We start from the raw sequence: 23,490 nt of genomic DNA, 5'->3' as shown, positions 1-23,490 counted from the left end.
CGGGGAGCGAGGTGACGGCAAAGGGGGCACGAGCGGACGAGGGGAGCGGAGCCAGAGCCCTTTCCCCTGAGACCAAACCACTGTGGGTGCAACTCTGCTCCCAAACGTGGGGACTGGGGGCACCAAATCACCCCCAGAAGCACGGGGACCCCAGGACGGTGGTCACAAAACCGTGGGAAACCCCCACACAAAGCAGCTACAGCCCACGGGGCTCAGCTCCCCCCGTCCTGGGGTGGCACAGGGCACCCACAGCCAACTATCACACCCCACAACACACACCCTGTGTGCAGCACACCCCGACTGCAGCAACACCCGTGCAACAACCCCTGTGCGCCAACACTCCTGTGTGACTCCTGATGCGGGCAGGGCACCCGTCACCTCTGCGGTGTGCGCAGGGGACACCCTGAGCAGGGGACACCCTCTCTGCAACACCCCCTCCGCCGGTAACGCGACTGTTACATATCACACGTAACGCACCCCGAGTGTACAACACGCTCCATGCATGTCGCACACCCGCTGTCACCCTCCCGGAGGGGTGACAGGGACCCTCCGGGCCACCCCCTGGGGGGGGGGGACGACACAACAGCCACAAGCAGCCGCCACCACTCCAGCGACCGCAGCCTCCGCCGGTGCCAACAGCCACGTCTCTAGTCCTGCGCAGCGAGGGGGACGGTGACACCGAGGGACGTGCAAGCAGCTCAGTCTCTCCTCCTCCAGCCAGAGGTCTGGGGCTCGTCCCTTGCCCCCCGCCGCAGCCCCCCGTCCCTCTGCCCGGCGGCCAGCGGGGTTTCGGGGCCGAGCCATCGCCTCTCCTGCCGGCTCCTCCCGGGGACGCCCCTGCCCTTCACACGCAGCCGCACTCCTTGGCCGAGAGCTCGTTGACGGTGTAGTAGCGGTTGTAGGCGTCCAGGAAGGAGACGTCGTCGTCGTAGGCCAGCGGCCGGCAGCAGGGCCGAGCCCGGACCTTCTCCTTCTTGATCCTCCTCCTGCTCCTCATGCTCTTCAGCGAGAGGTCGTAGCTGCGGACGGCGGCCTCGCAGGTGCCGCTGCAGTAGCGGAAAAGCACCGTCTCGTCCGACTCGTAGCCCAGGCCCAGCTCGCTGACGCTCACCTCCAGCTCCTTCAGGGCGCAGGGTTTGTGGCGAGCGCGGGCGCGCTTCCTGCGGCTGCCCGACCGGGCGAAGAGCGGCAGCTCGTGGCCGCCCGAGTTCATGGCCTGGCTGTAGCGCTCCACCAGCGCTGAGATCAGCTGCCGGATCTCCCCCTCCGTGTAGCTCTCCAACAAGCTGCTGTCTGCAAGAGAAGGGGCGGACGTTAGTGGGTGTCCCCTGGGGTGGTGGACATTATGCAAAGTGGGTGGATATGCCCCAGGATGGAGGTCACCCTGGCCAGGTGGATGTTCCCCAGGATGGAGGTGCCCTAGGGCAGGTCAGTGTCCCCCAGGATGGAGGTCCCCCTGGCCAGGTGGATGTCCCACAGGATGGAGGTGCCCTAGGGCAGGTCAATGTCCCCCAGGATGGAGGTGCCCCTGGCCAAGTGGATGTCCTCAAGGATGGAGGTTGCCTGGGGCTGGTGGATGTGCCCCAGGATGGAGGTCCCTTGGGGTTGGTGGATGTCCTCCAGGATGGACGGTCCCCTTGGCCAGGGGGACATCCCACAGGATGGAGTTCCCCAGCTAGGTCCATGTCCCTCATGATGGAGGTCCCTTGTGGCTGGTGCATGGCCCGCAGGATAGAGGTCCCCTGGGGCAGGAGGGTGTCCTCCTGAGTAGGCTGATGTCCCCCAGGATGGAGGTCCCTCTGGCCAGGTGGATGTCCCTGAGGATGGAGGTCCCTTGGGGTGGTGGCCATCCCCCAGTGCTGGCTCCTTGCTCCCTCTGTGCCCAATAGCAATTGTAAAATTGCAAAATTCAGCCCCACAGCCCGACAACACATGGCTGAACCACAGCGTCTCCCAGAAACCATCTTTTGAGATGTGCCTCGAACCACATGGCCAGAGACCCGGGTGGCCTCGGGAGGTCCAGGGAGGGCACAGGGGGTGCCGCAGCCAAGCCACCCCCATCCCGTGAGGGCAGGAAGGCAGCAGGGTGAAAAAAAACCTCAACACCCCTTCATCCCCTTTCCTTCTTCTCCCTTATTTTCTCTTTTTCTGCCTACCAGCTCCCCCCTGCCTGGAGCTGTCCCAGGCAGCCCCTTCCATTGCACAACACGCTTAAAAGTCAGCTATTTAGGGAGCAAAAAAATCCTCCAACAACTAACTCCTGCCTCTCTCATGGTTTCCAGGTGGCTGCGACCGGGGAATGGGGCAGCCGTGCTTCTCTGGCGTGGCTGGACGCTGGCACCACGGTTGGGACATTGAAAGGACAAAGCGCCTGCAAAGAGCATCCCGGTGGGAATTAGAGACGCCAGTGGTGCTCCTTGGTGGCAGAAAAAAAGGTGGAAAACCCACCTGATCCTGACCAAGAGATGATGCCACAGAAAAACCGCGACGGGATTGGGTGGAAACACCAATAAATTTAATTTTTGCACTGTTTTCTCATGGTCTGGGCGGAAGAGCTGCCCCCCTAAGACCCCTGGGCCATCGGCCAACAGGCAAACTGTCCCCAACGCCGCTGGAAACGGCCAAATCCCGTTGTCCTAACCCTAAAGCCAGAGTTAGTCCAGCTCAGTGCCAGCGGAGGCACTGGAAAGATGGAGGAAAGCCTAATTTGACAGCTTGTCATCGATTTCCCAATTTCAACCCAAAAAGAAGCTGTTCTGGTTTGGACTGGGAACAAACATGTGGGCAACGCTCAGCGCCAAGGGGCGAGCAGCGCTGGGGGGAAGCTGCTGCCTCCCCGCGGAGCGGAGCCGTCCCCCCCTGCCTTCCAGCTCCTGTTTGACATTTTGCATTTGTAAAAATAGTGCAGAAATAAAAAAAATAAAAAATAAAAAATAAAAAATTAAAAAAAAAATCAAAAAACCACATTTTGAGCTAAAAAAGCAGCTTCTTTGCGTTAAGAGGAGCCGTTTGCATTCGGTTTCCCCACGTGGAGAGCTGACGTGCTCGCACCACGGTTCGGTGCCCATTTTTGCAGGGGGGGTTGGAACTGGATGATCTTTAAGGTCCCTCCCAACTCCAACCACTCTAGGACTCTCATGATTTTCGCAGGATCCCCCCCCTCGCCGCCCCGAGCCCTCCCCGCTGCACCCCAGACTCCTCTCTAAGTGCTTGTAAAGGGGATGCACAGAAGCAGCAGGGGTTGTCAGGGAAAGGAAATGGGGAATAAACCCCTCGGGCTGCGTTGGGCTTTGCTTGTGACCCCCAAAGCGCGTCCCAACGAGGACGTGGGGACGGATCCTGCGGGCGCGGGAGGGACGGTGGCCCCGGGGCAGTGGCGCGGTGGCTTACACTGGGAGAGCAGCGAGCTGTGGCGTTGCAGGGCCCGTGGGGATCTCCGCGGAGCCGCCGGCAGGGAGGAGGAGGATGAGGAGGAGGATGCCCGTGAGGAAGACGGCGAGGAAGGCAAGGGGCTGTATTTCCGGCTTCCGTTGAACATGTCTCTACAAACTAAAATGGATAACATGGAACTGAGGAGCATCGATGCAATGGCTGCAAACTTCCATACCTTCATCTTAGAGCAAGTCAGAACATTGAAACTCTGCAAAACAGGCAAAACAAATATCCTTATTACGCGGCCTTCGCCCGTGGCCCTCTATTCCCTCCCCCCGTCCCCCCGGCTCAGGTTGGCTGACCGTCCCCCATGGGACCACCAGCATCCCCTTGGCTCCAGCTCGACCCCTCCGCTCCCCCGAGACTGGGCCAGTGTTGCAATAGGGAAACTGAGGCACAGAGAGAGGGTGCAGCCAAAGGGGAAAGGCCATGGTGGACTAGGGCTTGGGGCTGGTGGTGGTGATGGGGACAAGGGGGTGTCCTCAGCCCATCCATCCCCGACAGCACACAGCCTGGACAGGCAGGAGAATATCCACTTCCCTTCCCTCCGGATGGGTTTCCTCGCACCGGGGGCCGATATCGCAATGGGTGGCTGCGAGTAAGGGACAGGCAAACCCGTGCCACAGCAGCTTGTGACACCTCTTTGCCCGGCACATCCCCACCTCGGGACAGGGTGAGCAGCGGAGGGACCCCCCAGCTCCGCCATCCTCCCCACTCCCTTGGTGAGCCAGGGTTTGATGTCCCCGTCCTTCGGCGAGGTGCACGGAGCCACTCCTGCTATCCATTCATTCAGATGCTCAACCGGAGCTCAAAGCCCTCCATGCCTGTGCACTGATGAGGCAGCTCCATCAAAACCGACAGAAATCATTAAAACCTCAGGAAAAACAAACAAACAGAGTCTGGACCATCCCAGTGTGGCTGCAAGGCCTTTGGTGGGACTGGGCACCTCATCCATGCGGATCATAGAATGGTTTGGGTTAGGGGGAGACCTTAAAGACCACCCAGTGCCACCCCCCGCCCTGGGCAGGGGCACCTCCCACCAGACCAGCTTGCTCCAAGCCCCCTCCAACCTGGCCTTGAACCCCTCCAGGGATGGGGCAGCCACAGCTTCTCTGGGAAACCTGGGCCAGGCTCTCACCACCCTCACAGCAAAGAAGTTCTTCCCCACATCTCATCTCCATCTCCCCTCTTTCAGTGTCAAACCCTTCCCCCTCCTCCTATGGCTCCCCTCCCTGATCCAGAGTCCCTCCCCAGCTTTCCTGGAGCCCCTTGAGGGACTGGAAGGGGCTCTAAGGTCTCCCCGGAGCCTTCTCTTCTCCAGGCTGAACCCCCCTAACTCTCTCAGCCTGTCCTCACAGCAGAGGGGCTCCAGCCCTTCCAGCATCTCCGGGGCTTCCTCTGGCCCCGCTCCAAGAGCTCCATGTCCTTCTTGCGCTGAGGGGTCGAAGCCCAGGAGCTCCTCAAAGCACAAAGAAACCCCCCCCTGCCCAGGCATTTCCCTCGCAGGCGAGCCAAGCCCTTACCTTACGCCATTCAATTTTCTCCCTCCAAAGCAGGTTAGAGCTGGTGGGATTTTACATCTGACCCTGCAGCGGGGAATCAGGTCCGTGCTCCCATCAATGGGCTTCCAGACATTAAATCCCCATCAAAGCTGGGCTCTGGAAAGCGGCAGGGACTTGCAGCCTCCTCCTGGCCCCTTTTTTTATTTCAGCTCCTTGCAAACTCCAAACATTTCTCCTTTTAAAATAAATTTTCCACAGAGGGAAAAAAAAAAGGAGAGAAGGGAAAAAAAAAAAAAACCAACCCCAGCTTTGGCAATATTTGCCAAATAGAATTTACTAGGGTGAAGAAAAATGTTTATTTTAAAAGAGAATGTGACAGGTTTGCTTTTACTGTTATTACAGAAAACAACAAGAAGGGCTGTGAACGCTGCCTCATCGCCAGCAACCCTTCATTTTACACGGATGCAGATAATTGCACATTAACTAACGCTAATTATATGCCCTGTAGGTTACAAGACAATTGTAGAACCCAGCCAGAGCCTAAATATTTTAAACTGGGCTATAAACAATGCCAAGCTAGAAAAAGAATAGTTTCGCCATATAAGGAGGTAAGATCATGAAATCCCGCCGGGGCACAAGGCGGCGGAGCTGGCGGAGACACCGCGGCGATAAGCACCGGCAGCGAAACCTGCCTGGGGTGGTGGAGGGAGCACCGGGAGGGGACGGGGGTGTCCCCAAACTGCTGCCGCTTCTCCTCCGGTGGAGCCGGTCTCCCGGTCCTGTGGTGATGGAGGGTGCTGGGTGTGTTTGCATCGTCAGAATTAGGTGCCTTAAGGTCAGATTTCTCCTCTGGGTAAGAGCGGGAGTGGGGAACAGGCACCAAAGACGTTCAATGGCATCAAAGGGCTCCCAGCGAGGGAGCAGGGGCAGGGGCTCAGTGGAGAAGGACTGGGAAAATTGCAGTTGGCTCTTGGAGAGCTTGCAAAATTCAGGGAATCACAGAATCATGGGTTTGGGTGGTACTAGTCCACTAGTCCACTCCCCTGCCCTAGGCAGGGACACCTCCCACCAGACCAGGTTGCTCAAAGCCCCCTCCAACCTGGCCTTGAACCCCTTCAGGGATGGGGCAGCCATAGCTTCTCTGGGCAACCTGGGTCTACCCACACCACCATTGTAAAAAACTCTTCCTTAGATCTAACCTAAATCTCCCCTTTTAGTTTAAAACCATCACCCTTGTCCTACGGCAACAGGCTCTGCTGAAAAGTTTGTCCCCATCCCTCCTGTAGCCCCTTTAGTACCTCCTGTAGTACCTTCCAGGTACTGGAACGTGAGATGGATGAAGGACTCATGAAGAACTCGGAGGCTCAGGTGAAGGAGATAGCACGGGCTTTGGAGGTGGGGAAGGGACCCCGCTGTGGTGACAGGGTGGATGGCAGCGGTTTGGGTCTCCGGGAGGAGAAGCAGCTTTCAGCAGCTCATGTTTGGACATTTCGGGAGGTGACTATGGCAGTGGACATCCAGCAATGGGATTACCCACCACCCAGAGCTCAACCTCCACCGCTGCCTCCCGAGCTGCTCCCGGGGGGGCTCAGCCCCCTTCACCCCACGCCGGGGAGGGAAGGGCTGGGACAGAGCACGGCTGTGGCACTCGGTCCGTCCACCTGAGAAAGGGCCTCTGGCTCATTGCAAGCCCATAAAGTTTTAGGAGGGCGGTTTCAGCCTCGCTGCACATCCCGTAAAAACGCCTTCTATTTCAGCAGCCAGCAATTTTGGCCCCCACCCCCTCGCCGGTGACCTTTCAAAAGACTAAAACCCCAGCTCTGATGTGCAAAACAATAATAAAAAAATTATTCCAGGCTTTGCCTTTGGTTTCTCGTCCTCTAAAAAGCCACAGACCGCATGTGCCAACCTGCGGGGAGAGCTGAAGTTCGGGGTGGGGGGAAAGGAAAAACACACAGGAATCACAGCCGTGACTCACCCGGGACGATGCTCCAGCGGCGCCCTCCCATCTTTCTCATTTCCACATATCATAAACCCCCTCCCAGCAAGGACAAATAATCACAAGGGGTTTGACACATGGTCCTCCAGACCCACCGCTGTTATTTAGACGCAACGGGTACATCCCGCATCCCCCATTCCCAAAACCTCCCCAGGCGCAGACCAGCACCCAAAGTTGCCCTGTCCCGGGATGCTCCATGCACCCTGAGCTGCCCCAAGGCACTGGTTTGCACACGAGTGTGCGAAGCATTTGCAAGGAGCTGAAATGGGCGATGCCGGCAGCTGGTGAGACCCCACGACAGCTCCGGCCATGCTGAGTGGTGCTGGGCTCCCATGGGGAAGGGGACCCAGGACAAACCTCCACACCTCGAATGTTTGCTGGTGATGCCAGGCTGCTGTCCATGGCTATTGCTCAGCATCTGGTGGGGAAAGTGTTCATAGAATCATGGAATGGTTTGGGTGGGAAGGAACCTTTAAAGCCCATCTAGTCCAACTCCCTGCCATGAGCAGGGACATCTTCACCTCCATCGGGTTGCTCAGAGCCTCATCCAACCTGACCTTGAATGTTTCCAGGGATGGGGCATCCACCACCTCTCTGGACAACCTGGGCCAGAGTTACTCATCATAAAAAATGTCTTCCTAATATCTAGTTTAAGTGTCAGCATGTCCAAGTCTTGCTCCTGCTGGCACAGGGAGCCTCCAGCAAGGAAACGCCGGGGTCTCTCCAGCCTGGACCACACAGCGCTGGGCATGGCCACCGCTGAGTCTTTTGCTCTGGTCTCATCGTGGCTGGTCCTCAATGCAAAGGTCCTGCCAGCTCCCGCATCGCCAGCCCCAGGCTCTGCACGGTGGGATGTCCCCAGGGCCGAGAGGCAGCCCTGCCACTCAGGGCACCCCAGTTGCCACCCAGACCTGGAAAATCACCCATTAAATCCACACTGGTGGCTCCTCCCCCTTCCTCAAAGCGATTCCATAAAAAGGAGAGTGCGTTGCACGGGTGAGGACGGGATTTGGCTGCAAGGCAGAGGTGGGTGGCCAGAATATGGGGCTGGGGAGGGCAAAGGTGCTCCAGCTTTGCCCCCCTCTTTCTGTAGGGGACGGAGGAACCCAGCAAACCCAGGGCTTTGGGGTGCCGCAGGAGCTGTAGGTGCCAAACCGTGCCTGCGAGGGTGTGCCAAGGGTCTGATGGGGAAAGGAGGGGCAGGAGGGCTGGCAGGGAGGCGCAGTCTCACCCGAGGACGCCCAGTCCTCACACAGCATCCTCTGCCAGCACAAAAATCCCTCTTTTCACAGGGCAAATGGGCAAACACGGCTGTGCCAGGCACCCTGCTGGGCTCTGACCACACGTCTCTGGGAAGCAAAGCCCATCGAGCCACCACAGCTTTACGAGTCACCCTCTGCCGCTGAAGCCACATCACTGAATTTCACTGAATTTCACTGAATTTTTTTTAGAGTTGGAAGGGACCGTATAGATCATCTAGTCCAACTCCCCTGCCGAAGCAGGATTGCTTAGAGAATGCTACTCAGGACTGCATCCAGGCGGGTCTTGAAAATCTCCAAAGAAGGGGACTCCACAACCTCCCTGGGCAGCCTGTTCCAGTGCTCTGTCACCCTCACCGTGAAGAAATTCTTTCTCATATTCGAGTGGAACCTCTTATGTTCCAACTTGTGCCCGTTGCCCCTCGTCCTGTCACTGGGAACCACTGAAAAGAGTCTGGCTCCCTCCTCCTTCAACCCACCCTTGAGATACTTATAGGCGTTAATAAGGTCTCCCCTCAGCCTTCTCTTCTCCAGACTAAAGAGTCCCAGCTCTCTCAGCCTTTCTTCATAAGGGAGATGCTCCAATCCCTTAATCATCTTTGTTGTCCTTCACTGGACTCTTTCCAGTAGTTCCCTATCCCTCTTGAATTGGGGAGCCCAGAACTGGATGCAATACTCCAGTTGTGGCCTCACCAGTGCAGAGCAGAGGGGGAGAATGACTTCCCTCGACCTACTGGCCACACTCTTCCCTACGCAGCCCAGAATCCGTGGGTCTGTGCCCCGGGTTTGCTGCGAGGGGGCTTTTGGGCTGAGTCCTGGCTGGGTTTGGAAGCTGGCAGCCACGTTATGTCCTTGGGAGGGGTGCGGGGATCCTCCCCGCCTTGATGAAAGGCCAAAGTTTGCGCTCAGCTTTTCTTCTGGAGAAGAGCCCGAAAGCTCCCTGTTTTCCTGCATTCTCCTGATAATCCGTTAATGCGATCACAACCAGCCAGCCGCGCCGTGCCTGCTGCCAAGTGGGAAACCCGGTCCTGCAGGAGAAGACCCTTCTTTGTCAGCCAGCCCCAAAACCAGCCCCGTTTTGGGGGAGCCCAGCACTAAAACTGCTCCGGCACGAAGCCTTTCCTCCAGCAGACTCCTCCAGCGTCACCTGCCCAGCTCTCATTCCTGCTTCAACCAGCTCCTGCTGCTTTCCAGGCAGAGGAAAAACCACTCTGTGTCTCAAAGGATTGGAAATCTTAAGGAAAAACAACAATTAGCAGCACGGCCAAGTCCCATCGCTTAGTCTGGAGGGAGCGAGTTGATTATCTTGGCTCTCCTGGCTGCTGCCGATACTCCCCAAAAATCCTCCGTGAGCTCCTCATGCCTCTCATCTTTATTTTCGAAGGGGATCCAAGAAATCCACCCCACGGCCCTAAGTAAACTTTTCCAAGGCTTGATTACCCTTGCTGTTCAGCAAAAAAAAAAAAAAGTCAAATCAATCCAGCCACACTTCTATTTTTCTTCACTTCAACCCCTGAGTGTTGGCGTTTCCGCAGCCTTTTCCTGCTAAATCAGAACACAGCAATCCCTTCCCGCAGATACGTCACCTTCGCTCCCAAAAATTGAGCCTTTTGGGCTTCTTGGACTTCCCTCACTTTTCACGCTCTTGTTTTTTTCTCATAGCTCTTTTTTTTTTTTTTTCCAACCCATTTCCAATTTTTCAAGCACACTCATAAGATTTGTTTCCAATATTCACTGACTCCTTAAAGCCTCAGCTCCTGGAGTCACAAGATGAGGGAGGGGGAAAAGCAGGGTTTGTTTGGGTTGTTTTACCCTAAATCCTCCTTTGCTGGAGCGGGGAAGGAGGAGACGTGAAAACTTTCAGTCCTGATGCTTCGTAGCCCAGAAAGCAGGGAACCCGAAAGACATTATATTATAAGTGTGTCATAAATTTTCAGTCGATTCATGCTTCCGGGCATTGATTCATTATTTTCAAGCGCTCGGCCTCAGCCACGCCGCAAGAATGGATGAGGCCACGGAGTGGCCGAGGATTTTTTGGCAACACGAACCACTTGGAAAGACGAAGGCCGTGATGGGACATCAGAGAGAGCTTCCACCTGCCACACACTGTTTATTTTAGTGCCTTACATGGGAGCCAAGCTGCTTTGAAATCCCCGGCTCCTCATGACTCACCCCGCAGGAATTAAACAATTTCCATCCAGGCTCATGGTGAAGCGGCTCCAGGGGCTGCTGAAAAGCGGCTCCTCCAGCAGCAGCCTCCGGCTCAAGGCCTGGTCCCGCTCGGAGGATGGTGCCGGAGAGGACCGGGAAGGAACAGAGAAACTTTCCCCAAAACTTATCGCAAGCTCCTGATATGTTTTTTTGGGGGGGAATTGAACCCACCCCAAAGAGCATCGTGTGTCTGACACCATGACCAGGGTGGATGCTCCACTGAGAGTACCAGAGCCTGCAGTCAGATGGCCAATGCCCCAGGGTCAAACCAGCCCCCAAAATGGCAAAACTGGCCCCAAAATGGGGAGTGTTGAAAGGAAAAAAGCCCCAAACCCTGATCTGAGTTGAACTGTTAGATTTTCCTGCTCTTTTGACAGTAAGTGGGTGCATAAAGGAGGGGAAGAAAGCCAATATTCCCATCTCCAGCTCTGTTCCAGGGCTTGCTCCAGGGACACCAAGTGCCACCATCTCAGTGCAGACATCCCCGTGGCTGCGGACACAGGGCAGCGGCACCCCGTCGCCACCGGTGGCTCTCCCACCCTGGCACAGCCTCGCGCTTTGAATGCCGAAAGCAGCGACGGCCACGGCACATCCCACGGCTGGTCCCTGTGCTGCCTCCCCCCCCCTCCCCAGCTCTCCCCGCTCCCCCGTAAGCAAAACCAGAGCCGAGCGTGGGACACATGGTTCTGCTTTGCCGAAGTAAAAACCAGCCCAACACGAGAAACTCCAAAGCTCTTCCCGCAGCCTCCAGCTTCCCCTGGTTCCTCCCACAAAGGGCAACCGCAAATGAGCCAGATCCTCATCCCTGGGGTCCCCGCCGCAGCCCAGCTCCTCTGGGAAAGCCTTTTGGGGTGACAGCCAAAGCCCCTTCCACAGCCCTGGTGAGGAAACAGCAGCATCGGAGCCGGTCCCGGACCCCCGGGATGATGGAGAGGGGAGAAGGCTGGGTGGGGGGAACATCAGCTTTCCTGGCAGTGTGGAGAGCCCCTCGGCTGAACACGCCAAGCATCGTCACGCTGCGCCGTTCCCACGCTGACATGACATTTACATTCGGGCTGAATTACGGCAGGTTTGGTTTACATCTCTCCAAACAGCTGGGGTTAAAAAAAAAAAACAAAACCAAAAAAACACATCACACAACCCCATCATCACAAGAAAAATAATAAGAAAAATACGTTCTCACCAAGCCCATGCGACACAGCTGAAGGGTTTGGTAGGGGCTGGGCCGGGGTCGGTTCTGCCGCGGGTGATGCTGGCGGGTGATGGACACACCGTGGTCCAGGTCGTGGCTGGAGAAGGAAGATTTCACGGCTTTGCCGCAGCCAGGGTGCTGCATCTCAAAGCGAGCAGTAAGGTTGGGATGCAGCTTTCCAGCCCTCCTGAGCCGAGCCCGGGTAGCTGCCATCAGACGGAGCAGCCACGCTCTTGTCCCCATCCATATTCCCACCATCTCCCTCACTTTGGACTTCGGGGAGCCAAACCAGCTCAAAGGCTGAGCACCGGAGATGGCATCAGGAGGTGACGGGAAGCTCAGAGCTGGGTACAGTAACTCATCCGCACTGTACAGGCATCCCGTATCCCCAGAGACCTCTGATAATGTGCCTCAATGAAGGACATCTTCTCTTCCCCATGGGCTGTAGAGCTGGGACCGAGCAGGCACAGGACCCCCCACAGTCCCCACGGCATGGCTAGAGCCCTGTGCCGAGGGGAGATGCCCTGTCCCCTGTCCCCGAGCTGGGGGAGCCCACGGCGCCGGTGGGAACTGAGCAGATGCTGCCAGCGAGGGGGTTTGGGAGCTCTTTCAGAAAGGGAGGGAAATCCCAGTTTGTGCCACGGCCGAGGAGCACCTTGAAGAGCTGTCCCTGCGTGGTGGGGGACACCCTGCCACCCTGAGCCGTGCCGGCTTGCACAGAGAGAAGCCAAAAATGGATGAGAAGCTCAACATGAGCTGGCAATGTGCACTGGCAGCCCAGGAAGCCAACCCCATCCTGGGCTGCATCAAGAGAAGTGTGGCCAGCAGGTCACGGGAGGTGATTCTACCCCTCTACTCTGTGCTCGTGAGACCCCACCTGGAATGCTGTGTCCAGCTTTGGAGTCCTCAACACAGGAAGGACATGGACCTGTTGGAACGGGTCCAGCGGAGGGCCAGGAAGATGATCAGAGGGCTGGAGCACCTCCCCTAGGAAGACAGGCTGAGAGAGCTGGGGTTGTTCAGCCCAGAGAAGAGAAGGTTCCGGGGAGACCTCATAGCAGCCTTCCAATATCTGAAGGGAGCCTCCAGGAGACCCGGAGAGGGACTCTTTGTCAGGAAATGTAGTGACGGGACAAGGGGTAACGGTTTTAAATTGGAAGAGGGGAGATTTAGATTAGATATTAGGAGGAAATTCTTTGCTGTGAGGGTGGTGAAGCGCTGGAACAGGTTGCCCAGGGAAGCTGTGGATGCCCCATCCCTGGAGGTGTTTAAGGCCAGGTTGGAGAGGGCTTAGAGCAACCTGCTCTAGTGGAGGTGTCCCTGCCCAGGGCAGGGGGGGTTGGAACTCGATGATCTTTAAGGTCCCTTCCAACTCTAACCATTCTATGATTCTATGATTCTATGAAAAATCACCGGGATGGGAAAACCAGTGCCAGTGCCTCATGCAGCGTCTTGGGACCGCTCCACATCAGAAACCCTGGGGCCATGACCTGCTTGCCTTCCCCCAGCTCCCCCAGAGCAGAACCAGCTCCAGTCAGACACATTTTTGGGCTGGATTCCTCCAAGGAGTCCTCGCAAGCCAAGTGCCGGGATGCTGCCAGCTGATCTCACCGTCTGCCGTCCATCCCGTGGGATTTCTGCTCTCACCATCCAGCATGTGCCCGGCACGGTGCGGGGAGGCTGGTGGCCCTGTAGGACGCATCCGTGCCCTGGGAGGCAGCACCGGCACCTTTGATTCCTTTCCCGGAGGTCCTGCAGGGGCTTTCATGTCGTTAATTAACAGGGGATATGCAGCAGGAGCCTGGCAGGGAGGAATCCTGCTGCAGCCCCGGACCCGAGAGCGGTGGCACAGCGATTCCTGCCGATTGTCCCCGTTGGGGACGGCTCAGCCCCCGCTGGGCTTGGCCGATCCCTGCGAGGGCAAATAAAGATGCTGCTTTCCCTCCAGCCTCGGCTGCCTGCCTCTCTCACCCTGCCTATTCCACCCTCGCCGCTCTCTCCATCGCTCACCGGGGCACAACGGAGGCGGGTACGCAGCTGCAATATAAATCAGCATTAAAAAAAAAAAAAAAAAGAAAAAGTAAGCGGTTTAAACGCAGCAGGATTCCCTGCAGCGTTCACCTGCCCGGCTCAGGGACACCACGGGGGGGTTCATGTCTGGGGGCATCCAGCTGAGACCTGCCCCCCTCACCCCCTAGTTCCGCCCAAAAAATAATTGAAAACAGGACATTTTGGGGATGTCTATTCCTCTCCCTAGCTACAAATCAGCCAAAGCATTTAAAAATCCCAGCAGGTTGGACACGGGCGGTGCGGTCCCCAGCCCGGTGGCTGCAATGTCCCTGCTGACCCTGATGGGGTGTGACAAGGTCGGCAAGGCCATAGCAACCCAAAAACCTTCATAAGCTGATTCAGTCCGTTCTAAGCAGCATCAAGACCCGCCCTTTCTGATAAGAGATGAATAATTAGAGATAAAATCATGATAAAATGCTTGAGGAGCGTATGGCTCGGTGTGTCAGCCGGAGCAGGGAGGGTGGCTTGTGGCACGATGCAAAATAATGCCGAAACGGGGAACGAGGTGGGAACAAAAAACTGCAAAAAACCCTCACTGATGCAGCCAAATCCCCGTGAAAATGGCCACTTGCTGCTGGGCAAAGAAAATAAAATATATCTTTTGAAATCCCACCAATCCCAGGACCGTTACTGTAACCTTGCAGGAAATCGGGGATAACTCCCGCCAAAAAAAGACACACACACACACCCCCCCGGGGCCGGGCACCCACGGGTGCTGCTGTACTGGCAAAGAGCAGCCTCCTACACCACTCAACACCATTTCTCCAGCCCAAAATTTCCCACTCATGCCGAAACCTGAAGTCTGAACGTCATTTTTTTTTTTTCTTCCCGGAGTGACAAACCACCCCCCGCACGCACTAAATAACCGCGCGATGCCAAAAAGGGGTGGTTTGTTGAAGGAAACTAATTACTATGGCTTGTTTGGACAATCCCAGTGCCTCGGGAAATAGGGTTAAAAGCTTACATTTTGGCAGTGAGACGGAGCCCAGGCCCCAGATGTGCTTTCCCCTGGGCCGGTTTTGACACCGCTGGTATCTGTGAGCTGCCACAGGTGCGCTGGGGGCAAAACCTCCTTTTTTTACCCGAGAAAGGAAAAGCCCTAGGTGGGATCCAGGGGGGGGAAACCAGGACAGAGGCAGGAGGGCAAGAGGGCTGCCAGAAAAGCATCACCTCCTCCCATGCAGCGGCTTTGGCCACTTTCACCTTCCCTGTTTTGTGGGGTTTTCCTGGCATCGCAGCGTGCTCCAGCCCCCCCGATCCCTGGCGGGGGGTGTCACTGTGCCACAGCGTGCCTCAGTTTCCCCTTTGCAAAAATGCCCTGGGAGCATGATGGCCCTTGAAGGCTTCCGTGTATGAATTCTCCGTTTTTCCAGGGAGCAGAGTGGCCACCTCTGGCTTTTCCCCGTGTCTCTGGGGGGGCTGGTGTGGTCTCTTCAGCTCCCACCTTAAAAACTCCCATTCTTATCCCCAGAGAAACAGATCCTGCACCAACTCAGCATCCCTGCGAGCAGGACAGGCTGAGCCACATACGAGCTGTGCCGGGGGCAGGACGGAGGGGTTACAGCCCCCGGGGTGCCCTGTGAGGGATGAGGACCCATCTGCATCCCTCAACAGCATCCCCCAAGAGCATCCCGACCAAGAACCGCAGGTGATACCGATCCCACCTCCAGCCCGGCAGCGGCAAATCCACCGTGTCTTCACTGCCCTTTTCCCTATATATATTTGATTTCTTTTCGCACCGAAGGAGCCGGCTTGTCAAGGCGCCCGCCGGGGATTACAGCGCTTTGCTGAGGGCAGAGAGACCCAAGAGAGGTTTGCAAATCCAATTTGTGCTAAACCCTTCCAGTGGGTTTTGGACGGTGCACAGACTAATATCCCATTAGCATTTACTGTCCGACTCCAGCAGCAACTGCCGACATATTGAACCACTTAGTGCTGCTCCAGAGCGAACAAATGAGAAATTCCTCCTGAGGCAGCAACAGCAGTGGCTTGGGAATAGAGATTTTGGAGGGGGGGGGAGTGGAAGTTCAAAACTGGGAGATGCTTGGGATAAAGGGGGCTGGAGATGATGGGAATGGCTGGAGGGGTCTCCAAAAGGCAGCAGGTCAGAGTCACCCCGGACCTTTGCATGCAGAGGTGCTGACGCGGTGGCACAGCATCACACCGACGCAGATGGTCCCATCCCCTGAGCTTTCCTGTCACTGCAGGAAAAACCCACTTGGGATGCCCTCAGAGACTGTAGATTTTCCACATGGAAGAGCCACACAGCTTCCAAAAAAGCAAAGTTTTGCCCTCTGAGCCCTCTGATCACACGCAGGACGTTAGTGTGGGAGACCTGTGGAGGTACTGCCCTTCCCACCCACCTCCCGTGACGCCGGTTCAGATCCGATCCAGCTTGTGGATAAGAAATCCAGAGCAATTTTCCTGCCCCCAGCCGATGCCATGGTGTACTTTGCGCTGCCATAAAACGCTATTTGCGACCCAAATCCTGCCCGTGCTCCTGAGGAGGAGCTGACACCGGCAGCGAGGTGGGGGCAGGACCGTGAGGTGATGCAAGCAGGGACAATCTGCCCCTTTTCTGCCAGTTTTCCACCTTTCCCAGCCCAGCTGCTGCAGCAGGACCTGCCAGGGCTGCTCGGACCAACAGGAAATTAAAGAAAGCGCTGCTGGAAGATAACGGGGCGGCGAGAGGAAAAGCTCCGGCAAGAAGATGGATTGCTGAGCATCTCCTCTCCTGCTGCCTGCGGGAGCGGAGCCAGTGAGCACAGCCCACCCCACACCCCGCTGTTGTCCCCATCCTGGCGGGGAGCCCCGGGCTGGTGTGCTGATGCCACCTCTCCTCCATCGCCCATGGCTGGCGCAACCCGTCCCACCGCAGCACTCGGGGGATGGAAAAGATCAATCGTCCTCAGAGCTGCTCTTGGAGACAGGTGGGGGGCTGGACCCCCTCTGCTCCTCATCAATCCTCTGCTGGGGAGATCCTGCCACAAGCGATGCTTTCGCAGGGCACAGCCGGCCATCACCATCCCCTCGTGCCTACACATCTTCCCCCTGCCTGTGCTCAGAGGGCTCGTGCCACCCAAATCCTGGCTGGGTCCTTCCAGCCTCTCCTTTGCCCCATCCCCCGAGATTTGGGGCACTAAACAGGCATGTGTCCCCCCCCAGCCCCATTTTGGGGCGATGTCACCGGCACCCAGCCCGCTCGGCGGAGCATCGCTGCCAGTGGCTGCCTCCCGCGTCCTCCTGCCACGTGTGGTGGCTCCACCGCTGGCACCATCCCTCCCAGACGGCTCCGCGGAGCTGCTAAGCCTCAAAAATGTGCTCTTAATAAGCCAGCACCACTTAACGAAGACAGCAGCTGCCCTCTTAAATCAGAGACGAGCCTTTCCTTGGGGACATCCCAGAGGGATGGGACTGGTGTCCCCAGGTAGGATGCAGCACCTGCTTGAGGGGATGAAGACGCTTTGGTTCGTACCCAAGGTTTTGGCTGGCTTTAGTCCCCGTGTTGCACAAGGGCACGGCATCCCTGCCTGTCATGGGAAAGGCAGCAGAGAGGGAAAACCCCAGGGAGAATCCAAAAGGCTGCCCCAGCACCTTGCTGGGACCATCCTCTGCCCATTCCTCCTGGCACAGCTCTGCTGGCTGCCGCCCAGAGCTGCTCAGGGACCACGACCACCGGGATGGACCCCAGGGGGATTCGGGATTTTGGCTTGCAGCCCCATGGCACAGGGATGAGCTGACCCTGCTCTGCTCTGGGAGTGCAGGACAAGGCTGCCGGGGCAGCAGGACCCAGGGCTCTGCCCCGTTTTACAGTGCCAAGAGGTCCTCGGCCACCAGCCGCCTTCAGCACACCCAACAGCCCCTGTGTTTTATAGGGAAGGGTCAGGGAGCAACAACAGCCAGCAATAAATACATCCCGTGCTCCCAGCCAGCTCCGTCACAGCCCAGCCAAAACCAACATTATTAAAGGCAAAAAAGGCACCACAAGCCATGCAGAAGCCCCTGGCCTGGTCAGCGACGCGAGCACTCAGTGCCTTTGCAAACAGCTCTACCGTTGGGAGCAAGGGCCAGAAACAGGAAAGATGGGGCAAAACCCCTGAGACTTGACCAAAACGCATTTGTCGATGCCCGGCTGCCCCTGGAGCTGCCACGACCTGGAGACAGCCAGGGTGGTGGGCTGCCAGCCCTCCCCAGGCCCCGACGATGCCCGTTTGCTCTCTCCATCCCCAAACCCCAGCCTATTTGCTCGCTTTAAAAAGGATTTGAAAAATGGCATTCATTTGGTTCCTTTGGGGACACGTTTTTCTCCCTGGAAAGGAGCAGGCATGGGCTTACAACCACGTCACCCCTCTGCTGCGGCTGGAAAAAAAAAAAGCCATGAGGCAATCGAGGGGTTCCCTTAATGCAGAGCCCCGTTACAGCGAACCCCATGAGTCCGGACCCTGCCCATGAGCGATCCCCTTGCTCAGCACCGGGCATCGCCCAGGAGAGTTCACGGAGGGGATTTACCACCCTGCCCCGAGCATCACGCAGCCAGGTCCCCGTGCTGCAAAAAAAAAAAAAAAGCTGCTGAAATAAAGAAAAATGCAATTCCTGCCCTGGATTATTGCAGCCTGGGAGTGATGCTAAAGGAGGAACTTCCCCTCTTGGGCTGTGCAGTGATTCCGGCCCCTCGGAGCGAGGGCTGCCCTGCCTCCCTCCCGGCAGCCACCATCCATCCCCTTACACACTCGGTTTGGACAAAGTTCAAAGGAAACCTTTTCTGCTGGGGGAAAAAAAAAGAAAAAAAAAAAAAAGAAAAAAAAAAGAACAACAAATAAAAAAAATGTGGTTCCATCAAAATCAAAACACTTCAGGAAAACCAGTGTTGATGTGACTGGCATTTCTCATTAGGGGCCTGACATGCTGGCAACACTGCCTTTGAAGAGCCGCGGAAGGAAATGCTTTTTTGTTGTCATTTGAGAACAACGCGGTGGCAAATAGATTGTTTTAATTTGGCTCTTTGGATGCTGAGTTACAAAGTGAGCCCGTTTCGGGTTTCGTGACGAAGAAGCAACGGGAATTAGACTGCTTGTGGCATTTCCCTTCCCAGGCCGATCGCAGAGGGGGGTTGCTTCGTTCCTGCGCTCCCGGGATGCTCCTTCACACGAGAGCATCTCTGCACCAAGCCTGGCACAACCGGGAGGAACCAAGTTTGGGTTTCTCTTCCTTTCCTCCAAGTTTAATGGGGAAAGACTACTCCAAACTGGTCAAATCCCAGAAAAAGCTGGGTCAGGTGGGATTTCTCCAGTCCAACCAGTTAATGGTGGAGCTGGAGCTGATGGCTCACCCTGACCGAGGGACCGGTCTGCTCTATGGCTGCGGCAGCACTCCCGGGATGCCAAGTGATGCCTGGCACGGTGGGAGCAGAGGGGCTGGTTGGTACCCTGGTCCTCACCCCCTCCCCACGCACAGTGAGCCCTGGGAGCCGCCGGAGCGGGACCACATGCCCCAAGCAGGCTTAGCAAGGGTCCTGGAAGTGGGATTGTGCACATGTGCTTTAGCTTAGACCAGCAATGAAATTGCCTGTGGCACCAGGGAAAAAAAACCAAACCCCAACATATCAGTAAAACACACGCCAGTCCTGAGCTGCGATGGGCACCCATGCGGGGCCGCTGGAGCCTTCCTCCCCTCAGCATCTCCCTCCCCACCGGGGCTCAGCCCTGCTGGATACCCTCAGATGCTCTGTAGGAAGGGGCTGACATCAACGGGCTGCTGATGGCTCTCTGTGACCCCCCCCAAGGCCATCCCTGTGGGGGCACGGTGTCAGGATGGGGCTCTCCTGGATTGGAAGCTGCCTGCCCTGTGTGCCGAATGCCACCGCACCAGGCATGGCACACTGCGCTGGGGACAGCCAAGGGGACACCTCCTCTGGCCACGCTACTGGCTGGGCTGTGTTTAGGGCCACACGAAAAGTACCTTGACCTCAAAAAGTGGACACTGCAAATCTTATATCCTCCTTTGCAGCCCCTCAAAGGTGGAAATCAGCCTGAAAAGCATGTCCTGGAGCCCCCCCCAGCCTGGTACGGCCATAGGGAGCAGCCCAAGGGCAGCCCTAGGAGAGGTGTTTCGCTGGCCGAGCTGCGATTCACATCCGCACCGTGGGAGGGCACCCAGTGCAGCCGCAGCCAGCTCCGCTCCAGCACCCAGCACCCCCCAGCCCACCCAGGGGTGCCCACCTCCCAGGGAGAAGGGTCACCGGAGCAGTGCACATGTCCCCTGGCTGTGTCACAGTGGGCTGGACCAGCTCCTCTTATTTACAGCCCCGGGACTGGACGCCACGAGGCCTGGAAGGTGCTGGGCTCCCCCCTTGCCCTTGGCCGTGCAGCCCAGGGGGGGCCTGGCCCCGGTGCCGAATCCTGCTGCGAAGGAGCTGCAGCCGCAGCACAGAGAGGTTGCGGAGCGGGAGGGACAGCCTGGTATCCCCGGTACCGGGATGCTCTACACCTCCTCTGCTCCTTCCTCCAGGCAAGACACGAGCTGGAGCAGCACTTCCAGATCCAGCACTATTTAAAAAATCTTGAGACTTTCCTATGTTTCTACATCTCATTTCCCCCCCCTGCACCAGCCCAGCCCTGGACCTGCTGGGGATGGAGGCGCAGGAGGAGCCCCACAGCATGTCACCGGCTGACCGGCAGCTGTGTGGTGACACCGAGGATGCTCACACCGGGGCACTGCCACCGCCCAGAGCACATCTCACCTGCAGCATCGCTAGCCCTGCTCTGCAGCCCGGAGTCACTGCCCCAGTGGGTACATTTGGGTCTGAACCGAAGGCCCAGTTAAAAGCAGCAGCCAAAAAACCAAAACCAAGTTCTCGAGCCTCCTAAAATCTTTCACAGAGACCACCCCCCCCCCCCCCCTTCCCTGCTTGATTTCTCTGCCCTCTGCCATGCAGCATCTCAGCCGCTTCCACCGTTAAATCCAGGAGCACCCACGGACATGGGACTCTGAATTTGGGATCCACAGATGATCCTGCCTTCAGACCCGGGAATTGGGGACACATCCATGTCTCTCCCACCGCTTCCGACAGCCATCAGTCCCTTCTCCCGCCGCCATAAACCGTGCCCTCGACCCAGCGCCTAATTGCGGATTGGCTCCCGAAGCAATGATAGGATTTAAATCAGTGCTGGCTACAAGCTACCATATATGTGCAATAAAGACATCCGAGGTCTAGCTTGTTTTTTTAAAGCCTTGGTACAGACCGCAGCAAGAGTGGGAAATTCCCTCCCTCGACGCCGGGGTGAAATTCGCCTCCTCAGCCCCTGCTAAGCTCTGGATATATTATTACCACAGCTCGGCGGTGGCCGAAAGCTGGCGGCTGGAACCGGGAGAAGGTGACGGGGTTGTAGATGCAGACAGAGCCCGGCCGTAGATCCTTCCGTTTCTTAAACTAATATTTAGACAGGACGCATTCCCCCCCCCCCCCCCCCCCCTCCTTCTCCTGTGAACAAACTGCACCCTGAGCCGTCCCTCGCCGTGTTTGTGTTTCTGCGTGGCGGGACGGTCTCCAAGTATGAAGCAAACTCCTTCGGCGGCTGCAAAGGCCGCCCCGACACCGAGCGGGCGGTGGGCCCGATCCTGGCTCTCCCCCCTCCTCGCATCCTCCGAGGAACCCCAGAGGACCCGATTCTGCCCCGTTTGCGGGGTGACAGCATCCGACCCCATCGCGCTCGGCCGGGTCAACCCCCCCCGGAGGAAAGGGGCTCCGCCGGGACCCCCGGAGCCGCCCTCCGGCCCCGCACCGCCGGGCGAGGGGCAGGATCCGTCCCGGGCGGGGGCAGGTGCCCGGGGCCGCCGCTCCCGAGCCGGGGGTCGGAGCTCCCCGCGGGGCTTACCTGGACGCCGGGCCGGTGCGCAGCGCTCAGCGACGGCTCCGTGGAGGGGCCGGGACACGCGTGGGGCCGGGGGCCGCCATGGGCGAGAGGCGGAGCGGCTGGGGTCTGGCACGGCGGGGCTCGGCACGGCGCGGCTGGAGCTCGGTGCGGCGGGTGGGGGGGTGAGGGGGGGGGGCTCGGCCGCCGCCTCCTCCCCGCGGCGGGGGGCGGGTTTGGAGCCGGCCGGTTCCCCCGCCTCCGCCCGGTCCCGAGCCGGGCTACGCTCCGGTGCCGCTGCCGGTCCCGGTCCAGCCCCGCTCCGTCCGTCCCAGGCCCTCCCGGTGCCGGTCCCGCCCGCGCCCCGCAGCCAGGCGCCTCCGCGGCTCCCCCGGAGGAGGCACCGGCCGCTTCTCGCAGCGGAGCCGACGGGGCCTGCCCGGCCCCTCCCCGCCCCGCCCCGCCCGGGCGCAGCCGGACCCCCCTCTCGGTCCTGCCCCGCATCCCCGGTGCTACCAGCCCGGATCCCCCGGTACTGCCCCCCCTCATCACCCGCTCCCCCAGTTCCCGGCCCTCAGATCCCCGTTCCTGTCCCGCATCCCCGGTGCTATCAGCCTAGACCCCCCCAGTACTGCCCCCTGCATCACCCGCTCTCCCAGTTCTCGGCCCCCCCGGTGCTACCCCTGGACCCAGTGCCCGAGGGGGGCTGTGCGGGCCGGGGGCTTCGACCCGCCGGGGAGGCACCGACTATGCAGGGCTCGCTGCGGGCAGCGACCAGCCCGGTCCCGGTACCCAAATCTCCCTTCACAGCGGTAACCAAACTCCCAGTCTCAGGGAGCATCCCTCCCCATAGCGGTACCCAAACCCCCCCGGTCTCAGGGAGCATCCCTCCCCATAGCGGTACCCAAGCCCCCCCGGTCTCAGGGAGCATCCCTCCCCATAGCGGTACCCAAACCCCCCCGGTCTCAGGGAGCATCCCTCCCCATAGCAGTATCAAAATTCCCTGGTCCCAGGGTGCATCCCTCCCCATAGCACTATCCGAACCCCCAGGCTGCAGGGAGCATCCCTCCCCTGCGTAGCAGTACCCAACCCCCCCAGTCACAGGGCTCATCCCTCCCCATGGGGTACCCAAACCCCCTGGTCGCAGGGCGCATCCCTTCCATGTTAATCGAGAGCATCATTTAAGTCACCTCTCCGAGTGATCTCAGCAGGGGCACGCTGTGGCTGTCAACGGCTTTGGGGCACAGGAATCTCTTGCTTTTCATCAGGGCTTTTCTCACTCCGGCTTTGCAGACCAGGGACACACCGAGGGGAGGGCAGGATCACCGCTCAGGCGTGGGGCAGGCTGGAGACGGATGCTGATGCGCATGTGGAACGAGTTCTCCGGAGATGAGGGGTGGTTTTGCACTTTCTGCGTGAGAACAAAATCGTTAGACTGGATTCACCCACATCACACCCGCGATCCCCTCACCCTGTGCCTGTGGGGCACAGAAATGAGCCTGGCTGCGCAGCCCCACAGCTCCCAGCATCTCGGGGCCAGTCACCCGCTTTGCTGGAGATGCCTGAAGTCCCAGTCAAAAAAAAAGGTGCATTCAGGTAAACTGAAACTTTGTGGTTTGTGTTGGTCAAAGCTAAAAATCCCGGGAGTGCATCACATTCCCCAAAAGATTCTTACTGAATTACACTTTATCAGTTAAAAACTAATGCTCTTCCTGTGCAGAGTGTGTTATTTTTCACTTGTATCACTTTATCTAATCTCAAAGGTTTCTTTTCTCTGGCAAGATCTTGGTTTGCAGAAGAAAAAGGACCAGTTTGGAGCAGCCCAGAGATGATGGTCTTTCCCAGCCTTGTCACACAAATGTGGAATGGATCCCTACAATTTGTCCTGGCCACGCAGGGCTCGGACAGGGCTGGGGACAATGAGGAACTGGGATGACAAACATCCCAGCTCCAAGCTCCTGTCCCCAGCCCCAGC

The 23,490-nt window shown here is 58.0% G+C and overlaps 1 protein-coding gene across 1 annotated transcript; it reads right to left on the bottom strand.

Moving 5' to 3' along the window:
• Positions 1-844: 844 nt before the first annotated feature.
• On the bottom strand, positions 845-22,780 carry NRTN (neurturin). Its single transcript, XM_074163893.1, has 3 exons — positions 22,706-22,780; positions 3,391-3,640; positions 845-1,293 (listed from the first exon to the last, which is right to left on the bottom strand). The coding sequence occupies exons 1-3, from the start codon at positions 22,778-22,780 to the stop codon at positions 845-847; spliced, it is 774 nt and encodes a 257-aa protein (XP_074019994.1).
• Positions 22,781-23,490: the final 710 nt, after the last annotated feature.

The sequence above is a fragment of the Numenius arquata genome, chromosome 25 (assembly GCF_964106895.1).
Source record: "Numenius arquata chromosome 25, bNumArq3.hap1.1, whole genome shotgun sequence".
NCBI classification, from domain to species: domain Eukaryota; kingdom Metazoa; phylum Chordata; class Aves; order Charadriiformes; family Scolopacidae; genus Numenius; species Numenius arquata.
Note: the sequence above shows the minus strand (reverse complement) of the source record. Positions and strands in the feature narration are given on the sequence as shown.